Below are 15,695 nucleotides of genomic sequence, written 5' to 3' on the forward strand. Positions count from 1 at the left end.
GGTGAGCATGCCAACGTTGTCCACTAGGGGTGCCTTCTGGTTATCCTAGAGAGTCTAGGGGTCTTGGATGAACTCCTGGATCCAGGTGGTCAGCAACCGTCCGCTAGCTAGTCTCAGTCAGAGGCTAGATGGGAGCAGCTGGAACCTATTCACAGCAGTTCTGCTGAACAAAAATTCGAGCAATTAACCAAAATGTATGCTCAAACAGAAATAGAAAAATATATATCAAAAAGTGCCCAAACATCGCTCAAAAACGTCCATGAAAGCAGACAGCCATCAATGTTATAAGGTACATGGAGAACATAATGTAAGGGAATAAATGCTAGACTGTAAAGTCAAACGCATATAAAAAAATCCCATATAATCAAAAAAGCTTGCAACATTGTCACAATGGAGCAGAGTGTCTTGTTTGTAAAGACGTTGCAATGTATCTGCTTGGTACAGGTAACTAGAGGCTGTCATCATGGATAGAGCTGGGCAAAGTAATGTTGAAGAGCAGGCTAAATTTCTTACCTATAGCCAGAGCGGTTCAAATATCCCCGATGGATGTTGGAGCATGAAAGATCCTGCGTGTCCGGCGAGGGAGCAAGCAGCTCTCATGCCGGACAGGCAGGACTTTAAAGGCAGCGCCATCAGCTGAAACGATCATCAGCTGGATGACGCCGCTTGCCGATAAGGTTCCCTGAAACGCAGCCGCCGCACACGCCCCCAACCGGAAGTGATCCGGCGGGAGTGCGGACGGCCGATGCGTTCCACCGGCACGGGATACGCTCTGTCTGCGTGGAACGCAAACAGAGTGTAATGAGCATGCGTCACCAATCTCAGGTAGAGATCGGGATGGAAGATGCATGCATCTCAAGCGGACGCCACTAGGTGGTGTCCGCTGTCACCGTGCCAGGCTGCTACCAAAGCGATTCCAGAGAGCAAGGAAAATTCTCTCTGGAAGGCAACTGCTGATCACGTCCAGGAGTGTCCAGGAAAAAAAGGGCATATCTTTGTATCAAAAATCTAAAGCGAAGGAGATTACAGTCTACTGAGCCTAGAGTTGTCCAGGGTTCAGTAGTCCTCTCATAAGTGTGCATAGGTATCGACTATATAAATACAGAAGTGTAACCAGAACAAATTCAAGGGGCTTGTCCCCTAAAGTGGCAAAGTGGGACATGCTACACCATTTGTTACAAATGCGAGGCTATCAAGACAGAATGCAGATAATACATCAAAGACATATGAAAAAAGGGGGAAGGAAAGGGGGAAGGGGGGAAAGGAAGGGTAGACAACCAAAAATAGGAAAACGAATAAACAAAAAAGGGGGAGGGAGAGAGGCCCACTTCTTAAGCCTGTTAAAAGGTCACTTTTGGGATAAAGCAGATTTATCCACAAATATAATGAAGGCAGTCTTGTCACGGGCCTATTTTTCCATGCCTCCAGAGGTAAATCCCTCAAGAAATGGTCTGAAGGATATTTGATCGTTGAGTCCTGGTGGTTCAGTTGCTCTCAAGCGGTATATCCATCGTAACTCCATTTGGAGGAGGGTCTTATTCCAGTCCCCTCCTCTGGGGTTAGGATGTATCCTGTCCAAGATCAAAAATTTGATCTTGGGGATTCTATCTGGGTGGACTAAAGCGGCGTGGCGTCCAAGTGGCAAATCAGGGTCACGTGTTGTAATACTTTTTATGTGTCTACATGCTCGTTTCGTAAATTCAAGTTTGGTCTTGCCAACATAAAAACAGCCGCACCCACAGAGGAGCAAGTATACCACTCCATGGGTGCGGCAGTTGGCAAAGTGTTGTGGCCTAAAGACCTGTCCGTTGGGCAAAATCGGGTTTTTGCTTGTATACATGTATCTACAATACTTGCATGTTCCACATATAAAGGTTCCTTTGAATTTACAGTGATCTTTGCCTCTATTGGCTATAAATTCACTTTGTACGAGTTGATCTCTCAGGGCAGGCACCTTTTTATAGGTGAGTTGAGGATATGCCGCCACATGTTTGCCCACGATAGGATCGAGAGAGAGCATGTGCCAATATCTCGTCAGAATTTTCTTAATTTGAGGATGTTGTTCTGAATATTTTGTGATGATTCTCAGGCTGTTATCGATGGGTTTAGGGGTCTTAGGAATCAACAGTTGTGCTCTATCAATAGCTAGTGCTTTTTTATATGCTTTTTTCAAAGTAGTTTTTGTGTAGCCTCTAGCTAAGAGTCTACATCGCAGATCGTCTGCCGCTTTTTGAAAACTGGCAGAGTCAGTGCAATTTCGTCTAGCACGAAAATATTGGCCATAGGGGATTGAGCAAACCAGATTGTGTGGGTGGAAGCTCGAGGCGTGGAGTATGGTGTTTCCAGCAGTGGGCTTTCGATAAAGCCCACTGTGGAGAACACCATCGTCGCCCTTGTGGATCTCCACATCCAAGAAGGTGACTTGGCGCATGTCGTAATTCATGGTAAAGTTCAAGTTGAATTCATTTTTGTTCATCCTGTCCATCTATTTCTCCAAAAGGTCTACTGGTCCATGCCAAAGCATGAACACATCATCGATGTAGCGGACCCACATTATAATGTGGTCCGTATACATCGTGGTGTCATCATCGTGCAGGAGAGCGTGTTCCCACTCCCCCAGGTACAGATTGGCGTAGGATGGGGCACAGCATGTGCCCATCGCTACGCCCTGCACCTGGAGGTAGTGGGAACCGTTAAACGTAAACACGTTATGTGTTAGTATAAATTGTAGGATGGACAGGATGAATTCACCGTAGGCATTCAAACTTTGTCCTTGCATTAATGTATGTCTTATTGCTGCCAAACCCTGGTCATGCGGGATGGAACTATATAAGGCCTCGACGTCTATCGTGACCAGTAGACAATTGTCGGGAACCACCACATTTTGTATTTGTTGTAAGAAATGTATTGTGTCTCGCACATGAGATGGTAATGCAACTACAAAAGGTTTTAAGAACGTGTCGACTAATTTACTCGCATTATCTGTCACCGAACCCCTCCCCGAGATAATAGGACGCCCTGGTGGATTGGTGGCGTCCTTGTGTATCTTGGGGAGGGCGTAAAAAGTAGGGGTAACAGGGAAGGCAGTGCGGACATATTCCCAGGTGTGCTTGGGAATGATTGTATTGAGATACGCCATGTCAACAATCTTGTAGAATTCCAGCTGGTATTTGGTAACAATATCAGCTGGAATTCTCCTATACCACCTAGGGTTCCTCAAAATCTTTAGACACATTGCAACATAGTCGCCATTATTCATGACGACAACGTTGCCGCCCTTGTCAGCTTGCTTTATCGTGACCGATGAGTTTTGTTCGAGTTTTTGAATCGCTAACTTTTGGTTGAAAGTAATATTGGTTTTAACTGGTTTTTTGATATTAAGCTTTTCAATCTCCTTGGTCACGAGTTTGACAAATGTGGCAACGTGTGGATTGGAAGTTTGGGGGAATTTGTCAGATTTTTTCTTAAGAGACAGATCGTGGCCCATGGATGTCGACTTGTGTGGGTCAACACCTGCCAATAAGGAAGGCAGGTCTACCCGGTCAATTAAGTCTTCGTTTTCCTCAAGTAATGAAATTAATGTGTCAAGAATTGGGTCTTTTTGGGATTGCGAGGTCTCTATGATCTTATTACTGTTAAATTGAATTTTAAAGTTCAATTTCCGAGCGAAAAGGTGCAAATCTTTGATGAAATCGAACCTATCCAATTTCATGCTAGGACAGAAACTGAGGCCTTTGGACAAAACCTCAATTTCATCTGGGGATAGGGTGTAATCTGATAAATTGATAACGGATAAATCGGTGCATGCAGGACTGGGAATGGATTGGTTTGTGGATGGAGGTGCCAATGTGGCACATTGGCACCTCCATCCACAAACCAATCCATTCCCAGTCCTGCATGCACCGATTTATCCGTTATCAATTTATCAGATTACACCCTATCCCCAGATGAAATTGAGGTTTTGTCCAAAGGCCTCAGTTTCTGTCCTAGCATGAAATTGGATAGGTTCGATTTCATCAAAGATTTGCACCTTTTCGCTCGGAAATTGAACTTTAAAATTCAATTTAACAGTAATAAGATCATAGAGACCTTGCAATCCCAAAAAGACCCAATTCTTGACACATTAATTTCATTACTTGAGGAAAGCGAAGACTTAATTGACCGGGTAGACCTGCCTTCCTTATTGGCAGGTGTTGACCCACACAAGTCGACATCCATGGGCCACGATCTGTCTCTTAAGAAAAAATCTGACAAATTCCCCCAAACTTCCAATCCACACGTTGCCACCTTTGTCAAACTCGTGACCAAGGAGATTGAAAAGCTTAATATCAAAAAACCAGTTAAAACCAATATTACTTTCAACCAAAAGTTAGCGATTCAAAAACTCGAACAAAACTCATCGGTCACGATAAAGCAAGCTGACAAGGGCGGCAACGTTGTCGTCATGAATAATGGCGACTATGTTGCAATGTGTCTAAAGATTTTGAGGAACCCTAGGTGGTATAGGAGAATTCCAGCTGATATTGTTACCAAATACCAGCTGGAATTCTACAAGATTGTTGACATGGCGTATCTCAATACAATCATTCCCAAGCACACCTGGGAATATGTCCGCACTGCCTTCCCTGTTACCCCTACTTTTTACGCCCTCCCCAAGATACACAAGGACGCCACCAATCCACCAGGGCGTCCTATTATCTCGGGGAGGGGTTCGGTGACAGATAATGCGAGTAAATTAGTCGACACGTTCTTAAAACCTTTTGTAGTTGCATTACCATCTCATGTGCGAGACACAATACATTTCTTACAACAAATACAAAATGTGGTGGTTCCCGACAATTGTCTACTGGTCACAATAGACGTCGAGGCCTTATATAGTTCCATCCCGCATGACCAGGGTTTGGCAGCAATAAGACATACATTAATGCAAGGACAAAGTTTGAATGCCTACGGTGAATTCATCCTGTCCATCCTACAATTTATACTAACACATAACGTGTTTACGTTTAACGGTTCCCACTACCTCCAGGTGCAGGGCGTAGCGATGGGCACATGCTGTGCCCCATCCTACGCCAATCTGTACCTGGGGGAGTGGGAACACGCTCTCCTGCACGATGATGACACCACGATGTATACGGACCACATTATAATGTGGGTCCGCTACATCGATGATGTGTTCATGCTTTGGCATGGACCAGTAGACCTTTTGGAGAAATGGATGGACAGGATGAACAAAAATGAATTCAACTTGAACTTTACCATGAATTACGACATGCGCCAAGTCACCTTCTTGGATGTGGAGATCCACAAGGGCGACGATGGTGTTCTCCACAGTGGGCTTTATCGAAAGCCCACTGCTGGAAACACCATACTCCACGCCTCGAGCTTCCACCCACACAATCTGGTTTGCTCAATCCCCTATGGCCAATATTTTCGTGCTAGACGAAATTGCACTGACTCTGCCAGTTTTCAAAAAGCGGCAGACGATCTGCGATGTAGACTCTTAGCTAGAGGCTACACAAAAACTACTTTGAAAAAAGCATATAAAAAAGCACTAGCTATTGATAGAGCACAACTGTTGATTCCTAAGACCCCTAAACCCATCGATAACAGCCTGAGAATCATCACAAAATATTCAGAACAACATCCTCAAATTAAGAAAATTCTGACGAGATATTGGCACATGCTCTCTCTCGATCCTATCGTGGGCAAACATGTGGCGGCATATCCTCAACTCACCTATAAAAAGGTGCCTGCCCTGAGAGATCAACTCGTACAAAGTGAATTTATAGCCAATAGAGGCAAAGATCACTGTAAATTCAAAGGAACCTTTATATGTGGAACATGCAAGTATTGTAGATACATGTATACAAGCAAAAACCCAATTTTGCCCAACGGACAGGTCTTTAGGCCACAACACTTTGCCAACTGCCGCACCCATGGAGTGGTATACTTGCTCCTCTGTGGGTGCGGCTGTTTTTATGTTGGCAAGACCAAACTTGAATTTACGAAACGAGCATGTAGACACATAAAAAGTATTACAACACGTGACCCTGATTTGCCACTTGGACGCCACGCCGCTTTAGTCCACCCAGATAGAATCCCCAAGATCAAATTTTTGATCTTGGACAGGATACATCCTAACCCCAGAGGAGGGGACTGGAATAAGACCCTCCTCCAAATGGAGTTACGATGGATATACCGCTTGAGAGCAACTGAACCACCAGGACTCAACGATCAAATATCCTTCAGACCATTTCTTGAGGGATTTACCTCTGGAGGCATGGAAAAATAGGCCCGTGACAAGACTGCCTTCATTATATTTGTGGATAAATCTGCTTTATCCCAAAAGTGACCTTTTAACAGGCTTAAGAAGTGGGCCTCTCTCCCTCCCCCTTTTTTGTTTATTCGTTTTCCTATTTTTGGTTGTCTACCCTTCCTTTCCCCCCTTCCCCCTTTCCTTCCCTCTTTTTTCATATGTCTTTGATGTATTATCTGCATTCTGTCTTGATAGCCTCGCATTTGTAACAAATGGTGTAGCATGTCCCACTTTGCCACTTTAGGGGACAAGCCCCTTGAATTTGTTCTGGTTACACTTATGTATTTATATAGTCGATACCTATGCACACTTATGAGAGGACTACTGAACCCTGGACAACTCTAGGCTCAGTAGACTGTAATCTCCTTCGCTTTAGATTTTTGATACAAAGATATGCCCTTTTTTTCCTGGACACTCCTGGACGTGATCAGCAGTTGCCTTCCAGAGAGAATTTTCCTTGCTCTCTGGAATCGCTTTGGTAGCAGCCTGGCACGGTGACAGCGGACACCACCTAGTGGCGTCCGCTTGAGATGCATGCATCTTCCATCCCGATCTCTACCTGAGATTGGTGACGCATGCTCATTACACTCTGTTTGCGTTCCACGCAGACAGAGCGTATCCCGTGCCGGTGGAACGCATCGGCCGTCCGCACTCCCGCCGGATCACTTCCGGTTGGGGGCGTGTGCGGCGGCTGCGTTTCAGGGAACCTTATTGGCAATCAGCTGAGCAAGCGGCGTCATCCAGCTGATGATCGTTTCAGCTGATGGCGCTGCCTTTAAAGTCCTGCCTGTCCGGCATGAGAGCTGCTTGCTCCCTCGCCGGACACGCAGGATCTTTCATGCTCCAACATCCATCGGGGATATTTGAACCGCTCTGGCTATAGGTAAGAAATTTAGCCTGCTCTTCAACATTACTTTGCCCAGCTCTATCCATGATGACAGCCTCTAGTTACCTGTACCAAGCAGATACATTGCAACGTCTTTACAAACAAGACACTCTGCTCCATTGTGACAATGTTGCAAGCTTTTTTGATTATATGGGATTTTTTTATATGCGTTTGACTTTACAGTCTAGCATTTATTCCCTTACATTATGTTCTCCATGTACCTTATAACATTGATGGCTGTCTGCTTTCATGGACGTTTTTGAGCGATGTTTGGGCACTTTTTGATATATATTTTTCTATTTCTGTTTGAGCATACATTTTGGTTAATTGCTCGAATTTTTGTTCAGCAGAACTGCTGTGAATAGGTTCCAGCTGCTCCCATCTAGCCTCTGACTGAGACTAGCTAGCGGACGGTTGCTGACCACCTGGATCCAGGAGTTCATCCAAGACCCCTAGACTCTCTAGGATAACCAGAAGGCACCCCTAGTGGACAACGTTGGCATGCTCACCCTTTGCTTTTAACTCTGAGGCAGGCTATCCATACCTCCCATTACAGTGAACTATGTAAGTAGATTACACATGTTAACCCTCAATGCATTGTATGTTTTTTGCAATATGTGATAATTAATTGTTTTATGATAATTATCTACAGACCACCCTCCAAGGGCACCCCTGAGGAAGGAGTTAATTCATACTCCGAAACGCGTCGGGTCAAACCCGGGGGTTCAGTGGTCCAAGTTGCACTGGTTCATGTGGAGTATTTTACAGCTTGCCTATTGTTTTTATTCTTTTGTATAAGATAATAAAGTTTCTTACATTTTACTTACTTTATTTGTCGTCTAAATTTGGTGCCTTAAAAGTCCCACCCAAGGGGAACCTTTTTTGGTTCTGAAGTACAGGAAGTCCACGTAATATACAGTATGTATATAATCTGTTCACAGAATACAAGCATGACATTAAAGTAGAACTTTAAGCAATTCGTTTTTTTCATTTTGGATAGAGTAAGGAAGCATTATAACTAGAGGTGCACCCAATAGAAATTTTGATGCCAAAACAGAAAATTGACAGTTTTTAAAACAAATCTTTATTACTCTTTCGTTCATTGACGGACACAGCGCTCCATAGTCATATGCAACCTCACGAGGGATTTAACTTGCAGGCCAGCACCTGTCCAGTGGGGCTATGTCACAGACAACCCAGCGTGGAGCTCTGGTCTGCGCGTGCTCGCTGGCCAGACTGGGGGGACCACTGGATCTAGCTATCCAGCCCGAATCTCACAGAAATAAAAAAAAAAAGGGGGGGAGAAAAAATGCCAATTAAAAAAGGGAAAAAGTGCTAAAAACGAGAGATCCCAGCAGGGAACTAGGTCCTTACTCCTGACTTGGCAGAAAAAAAACTGAAGGCCTATAGCAGAGGGGGGACGTATACCAGCTAGGACTGCCCATAGGCATAGCCAAGTCTTTTTTCTGCCTAGTGTCCTACTCCTGTAGGGGGCGATATAACCCTATGGTTCTGAATATAGAGTGCTGTGTCTGTCAATGAACTCCAGAGAAATTGATTTTAGGGTAAGTATAAAAATCCTATTTTTGTATATATAATTGTATTCTATTCGACTTAATAATTCAGATCATGAATTTAAATAACTATGAAATTGTCGGCCAAGAAAAGCTCAAGAAAAATGCATCCCTTTAAATTGTATGTCTACACTGGTCCGTTGTGCTTCTGTTGTGGTGTTTAAAAGTCTTGCTTGCTGCATTTATAGTCAGTAAAAATGCACCAATTAAAATGGATTGAGTCCCGGTTCACATTTGTGCGATGCGGGAACGCTGCGAATATGCAGCGTGTTCCCGCATCGCATCCGCACCCCTGGCAGTTCACACTGCCATATGCGATACACAGGGGGTGTCAATTAAAAGTTAACGACACCCCCAGTTGAGATCGCATATCGCAGTGCGATCTGCAAGTTTGCACAGAATCGGATCGCACTAGTGTGAACCACCATGCGATCTGATTCTACTGCGGATAAAAAAAAAGGGTCATGTGCGTGTTTAGTGCAATTGCAGTGCGAATTCAGCCATACAAACTGAATGGGTGAAATTTGCACCACACAGAGATCGCATGTAATTTAGGAGCAGTGCGCTCCGAATTACATGCGATCTCTTGGATCGCACTAATGTGAACCGGCACTGAAAAGGCAGCAAGAACGCATCACTAATGCTCCTGTTACGTTTTTGATGTGGTTTTTGAGTCACATGACCTATGAAAAACACACCATAAGCACAGTAAATTAACGGCAAAATGACATGCGTTTTCGCCGCCATTATCGGTCCATTTTTCTCTAAAAACACAATTTTCAGCCGATATGTTTCAGCCGCCGTAATTTCGGTGCATCTCTAGTTCTAACCTCCTGTCAGGTTTTTTTTTTTTGCCCTTTATCTCATTGGGAAGATTTCCCTTCACTTCCTGTCCCATTTCCAAACAGGAAGTGAGAGGAAATCCCTGAAAATCAAGGGAATTCCTTGGGAACCCCCCAGGTCACCAGAACTAGTGTCCCCATAGGTAGATTTCCTCGCTTTTACTTTTCTGGGGACAACCCACAATTTGGGATTTTCTTTTATTTTCAATATTAATTGTAAACCGAACAAATGAAGAGGGTGAACCTCCTTAACGGGGGCACAGACACCAATAAAAACTGACGGGGGTTCTAGTCTCTCTCCACTCCATTCAAAACTAAAAAAAAACTTTTGCCTTTTAGTTATACTTTAAGGTCCACAATACAAGAAAGTGTTGACTCTAAAACACTGAAAGAATCAGTAATAAGGTAAAAACTGTATAGAGCCCAGTGAGGATGGACAAGGGTCTCCCTAGATCTCTGTTTAATTTAAAGGTACAGTGTAGGGTAGGGTTGCCACCTCATCCCTTTAAACCCGAACACATATATGACTTACACAGGTTCTGAGGCTAATTTATTGCGCATAAGGCACCAAGTGAGTTTAATTATCACCTAAATCGGCCACAGAAGAGTGTGTAAAGCCCCGTACACACGTACCGATCGTCGGCATACAAACGTCGGTGGACGAAGGATCTGCCGATTGTACGCGTGTTAGTATGGTGCCTCCAACAGATGTCTGCGCACAATCCGAGGACAAAAGTCTTTCTTGCAAACATGAAAATATTTGTATGCCGACACCAGAACGGACGATTGTTCGCCTGTCAGTACACAATTCGGCCGACAGACCGCAGATTTGCAAGACTGGGCATGCTCAGAAAATAGAAAACACAGGGAAAGTTAACCATTACATGACATCACTTCTGCAGTCGGCGGACAAAATTCTTGTGCTGTCCTTGTGCTGTCTTTGCACTTTTCAGCAGACACCGACATCCCGGGGAGAAAAGAGGAACATTTGTAAGCCGACCATCGGTACGTGTGTACGGGGCTTTAAAAGAAAGGGTGGGGGGAAGGAAGTATAAAGAAGAGGTAGCTGGTCAAGTCCATTAGGTTCCGTGTTTGCCCATTCCCTGGCCTATTTTGAGATTATAGAGCTATATTCAGAAAATAATTAAAACTCGTGCTAATAAACAAACCAGTTTTCCTGACTTTTCTTCTTGGTGTGTAAGGGAGGATAGGGATAAAATTTGATTGAGACGTCGCCCTTCACCCCTGCAATAGTGTTGGCCCAGTTCCTTTAAGACGGGGCCCCTTTTGAAGCTATTGCTTGTTTGAGGGACATGACTCTGAATTTTAATTATTTCTCAGATCCCAGCAGCATGTCCTTGCTGGGAGTGAATAGTAGTATTGATTATTCGATAACTGCCATCCTTGTATTATAGGCCCTTTCTATTGATCTCCCCCGTGTTTGTTATTTTAGGGGATCGGTGACCTTAATTTGGCATATCAGTGCTTCAAGCTGACTCTGGCCAATAGCAACGATCATGCAGAGGCTTATAATAACCTGGCTGTCCTGGAGATGCGCAAAAATCGTTTTGAGCAGGTTAGTAACTTGGAGCGTTTTTTTCATAGCTTACAAGGATGCTTTTCATGTGTCTGGATTGCCATCTGCTGCATCTGTGTTTTCGGGTGCTCTTCTAGATGAATGGCAGTGCAGCACAAAAAATGCCATGCGTTAGCACATGGTAAAATGCATTATCGTAGCCAGTCTTCTTGTTGTTGGGAATTATCCTTTTTTTTTTTTTTGGCCAATAATTTTTATTAAAGTTTTTGCAGTTCTCAAACAAACAAAGAAAAAACACTTCAAAGACATTCAAATGCAATTGTATGTAGACTTCCAACCATGGAATAACTTTTAGTTTAGTCAGGCAAGCGATTATTCAGACTGTAGGGATGGTACAAGGGGGCTAATAGCATTAGTCCACATAATTCCTTTACCAACTTTGTAAAATAATAAGACGTGGAAGCATCGATATTATTAAATATATACAGAAAACAGAACATTCACTAAACCTCCATGTCGACTGAACAAACCTTTTTTAATTAATTTTAAATTCCCACAATCCTGTACATGGGATACTTTCATCCCCATTCTTTATTTAATAAGAGGTTACAATACAAACAGAGGTAAGGCACATCAGGTAAAAATGGAACAGTACAATCTGACAACAGCATCATAAACATTGTTTTGCCAAAGGTTACAGTAGCTGTAAAATGAACATAGTCAACTGGACCAGATAGGTGGGGTCAGTCCCCTCCCGGGTGTGCACAGTAACTGACATCAAGTGTAACAAAGATTGGCGGATTGGGGGACAAGTAAACAACCTCAGTTATACACAACTTGTGAGTGTCAGGTACCAAGGTAGTACCGACGGACGGTCTCCTGTACAGAACAGGAGCAAGAAACAATAACTCCTAACCATGGAGTCAGTCAGGGAATGTACAAGCAGTTGGGATATAAGCTACAGAAGACCCCAGACTTGGGGAGAAAGTGCAGATACATACAGATGGGAGAGTAGGGGGAAGGTGGCAGGAACGACAGGGTGAAGAGGAGAGAAGCACAAGAGAGAAGGGAGCAAGGAGGCAGCAGAAGGGGCTGGCGAGACCCGGGTCTCCAGGCCCGCACCCCCCGAGCCCTAGCCAGAGACGGAGAGCTCTTGCAGGTAAGCGCCCGTACACGTGAAGTAGTCCCACGGCCCTCATTTGTCCCGAAAAGCCTGCTCCCAATTATAGTAGCCAACAAGTCTTCAATGTCCCAAAGCGCCTTCACTTTAGAAAGCCATAAAGACCTTGTGGGTGCATCAGGCGATCTCCAGCAGAGGGGTATGCGGGCTTTGGCAGCATTTAAAAGCTGAATAGTCAGAGAGGACTTGTATTTTTTAATGGGCCGTCGGGTGAGGTGCAACAAACATGCTGCATCATCCGCCACGTCCACGTTGGTAAGCTGTTTGATAATGCCGGCTACCGCTTGCCAAAACGGTTTGATCAGCGGGCATTCCCAAAAAATCTGGAATATCGTCCCCGTGGCGTCATTACAATGCCAGCATTTATCCGATACCTGCGGGAAACAACGATGCAAGAAAGATGGCACCCTATACCATCGCGTGAGGACCTTTTATCCCGTTTCCTGTATCTTAGTGGCAATAGAGGATTTGTGTGCAAAGGGAAGAATCTTGTCTCTTTTGGGTTTTCGTGAAAGTGGTATGGAGGTCAGATTCCCAGTGGGCAAGAAACGGGGGGGAAAAGACAGCGGGGGGATTGTTCAGCACCGCATAAGCATCTCCATATTAAGTTTAACCACACTGTAATAATCTGAAAGAGGCCAGCGAAAATGGAGCTAGGCCTGGTACCGGTAGTCATGTGGGTACAAATGACATAAGTAGAGGAAGATGGAGAGTCCTAAACGATTTCAGGGACTTAGGCGCTAAGTTGAGGACTAGGACCTCCAAGGTAGTATTTTCCGAAATACTACCTGTACCTCGAGCCACACCAGAGAGGCAGCGGGAGATTAGGGAAGTTAACAAGTGGCTGAGGAGCTGGTGTAGTAAGGAGGGTTTCGGGTTCCTGGAGAACTGGGCCGACTTCTCAGTCGGCCACCGGCTCTTTGGTAGGGACGGATTGCACCTAAGTGGGGAGGGTGCAGCCATACTCGGTGAGAAGATGGCCAAAAAGTTAGAGGGGCTTTTAAACTAGGTGATGGGGGGGAGGGTACAGATGTAGAATTAGCCAGTGGAAAACAAGTTTCAGAGGGCAGAAATGGGGGCATTAGTGGTAGGGTGTTCGGAGCTCCTATACCCAGGGTGGGTATGGGAAAAAATCAAGAGAGCAGCCTAAAAACATCAAATGAGGATATATGTAACCGGTCAAAATTAAGAGGTTTGTATACCAATGCCAGAAGCCTGGCCAACAAGATGGGAGAGCTGGAGCTACTGATGTATGAGGAGGACTTAGATTTTGTGGGGATAACTGAGACTTGGTTTGATAGCTCTCATGACTGGATGGCGACCATTCAGGGGTATTCCCTTTATCGCAGAGATAGAGAAGGTAAAAAAGGGGGAGGGGTAGGTCTGTATATTAAGAACAGTATACAGGTAAATATGAGGGATGATATTAATAATGGAGCTAAGGACGAGGCAGAATCCCTATGGGTAGAGCTTCAAAGGGAAGGCACGGTGGGGAAGGTAATATTGGGCGTATGCTATAGGCCCCCCAACCAGAGGGAGGAGGGGGAGGCGGACCTCATTTTACATATAGGATTGGCAGCAAGGATGGGAAATGTCATTATAATGGGGGACTTTAATTATCCAGATATAGACTGGGCAGAAGGAACCGCGCACTCAGCCAAGGCTCGGCAGTTCCTAAATGTTTTGCAGGACAATTTCATGGGTCAGATGGTGAATGCACCGACAAGAAACAATGCGGTACTTGACCTACTGATTACCAACAATACAGACCTGCTCACGGATATAGAAATACGGGGCAACTTAGGAAACAGTGACCATAGGTCAATAAGTTTCAGTATTAATTACAGTTATAGGAAGCAGAGGGGTAATATAAGGACACTGAATTTCAAAAGAGCCAATTTCCCAAAACTGCGCTCGCTGCTAGAAAATATCAATTGGGATAGAACCCTGCGAACAAAGAACACGGAGGAAAAATGGGAGTGCTTCAAGAGCATACTTAACAAGGGGATTGACCAGTGCATTCCAAAGGGAAATAAATTTAAAAGAGCAAAACTAAACCCTGGGTGGCTAAACTCCAACATAAAAATGCATATTAGTGCTAAAGAAAAGGCCTTAAAAAAATACAAGACTGAGGGGTCATTGGCAGCATTTAAGCATTACAAAGAGTGTAATAAGAAATGTAAAAACGAAATCAGGGCGGCTAAAATAGAACACGAGAGACATATAGCGGAGGAGAGTAAAAAGAACCCCAAGAAGTTCTTTAAGTATATAAACAGTAAGAAAGCGAGGCCAGAACACATTGGCCCCATAAAAGACGACAAAGGAAATATGGCCACTGAGGACAGAGAAAAGGCGGAAGTGTTAAATAATTTCTTCTCTTCAGTCTTCACAAAAGAATCGGGGGGCTACACTAACCCAGCTTGTAAGGCTGAACTAAACACACCTCAGGAAGTGCCGCCATGGCTAACAGAGGACAGACTTAAAACTAAACTAGAGAAACTTAACATAAATAAATTACCGGGACCGGATGGCTTGCACCCGAGGGTTCTTAAAGAGCTCAGCCAGGTGATTGCCAGACCATTATTCTTGATCTTTAAGGATCGTTTACAGACGGGTATGGTGCCAGCTGATTGGAAAAAAGCCAACGTGGTACCAATATTTAAAAAGGGGCCGAGGTGTATCCCGTGTAACTATAGGCCGGTCAGCCGAACATCTGTAGTCTGCAAGATTTTGGAGAGGATGTTAAGGGACCACATACAAGACTTTAGTAATGAAAATGGTATTATTAGTAGTAATCAGCATGGATTCATGAAAAATCGTTCTTGCCAAACCAATCTATTAACCTTCTACGATGAAGTGAGCTGCCACCTAGATAAAGGGAAGCCTGTGGATGTGGTGTATCTGGACTTTGCAAAGGCTTTTGACACCGTTCCCCACAAATGCTTACTGTACAAACTAAGGAAGGTAGGTATGGACCATAAGGTGAGTACCTGGATAGAGAACTGGCTCCAGGGGAGAGTCCAGAGGGTGATGATTAATGGGGAGTACTCAGATTGGGCGGGTGTGGAAAGTGGGGTCCCCCAGGGTTCGGTCCATGGGACCAATCCTGTTTAATTTATTCATAAATGATCTAGAGGAGGGGATATCGAGTACAATCTCAGTATTTGCGGAGGATACTAAACTAAGCATGCCAATATCTTCTATGCAGGGTGTGGAAACCTTAAAAGCAGACCTGAACAAAATAATGGGGTGGGCAACTACATGGCAGATGAGGTTTAATGTTGAAAAATGTAAAGTAATGCACTTGGGGGCCAGAAACCAGAAAGCAAGCTACTCACTAGGGGGGGAACCTCTGGG

At 44.4% G+C, this 15,695-nt stretch overlaps 1 protein-coding gene across 1 annotated transcript in view; it reads left to right on the forward strand.

Moving 5' to 3' along the window:
* Positions 1-15,695, forward strand: part of TTC8 (tetratricopeptide repeat domain 8) — a gene marked incomplete at its 3' end in the record, with an annotated part of 99,977 nt that overhangs the window by 71,715 nt on the left and 12,567 nt on the right. The window contains exon 12 of the mRNA XM_082242796.1: positions 11,075-11,197. Coding sequence (XP_082098922.1) covers positions 11,075-11,197 — 123 coding nt within the window. The remainder of the gene's footprint in view (positions 1-11,074; positions 11,198-15,695) is intronic.

The sequence above is a fragment of the Pelophylax lessonae genome, assembly GCF_965119305.1.
Source record: "Pelophylax lessonae genome assembly, chromosome: 13".
Lineage (NCBI taxonomy): Eukaryota > Metazoa > Chordata > Amphibia > Anura > Ranidae > Pelophylax > Pelophylax lessonae.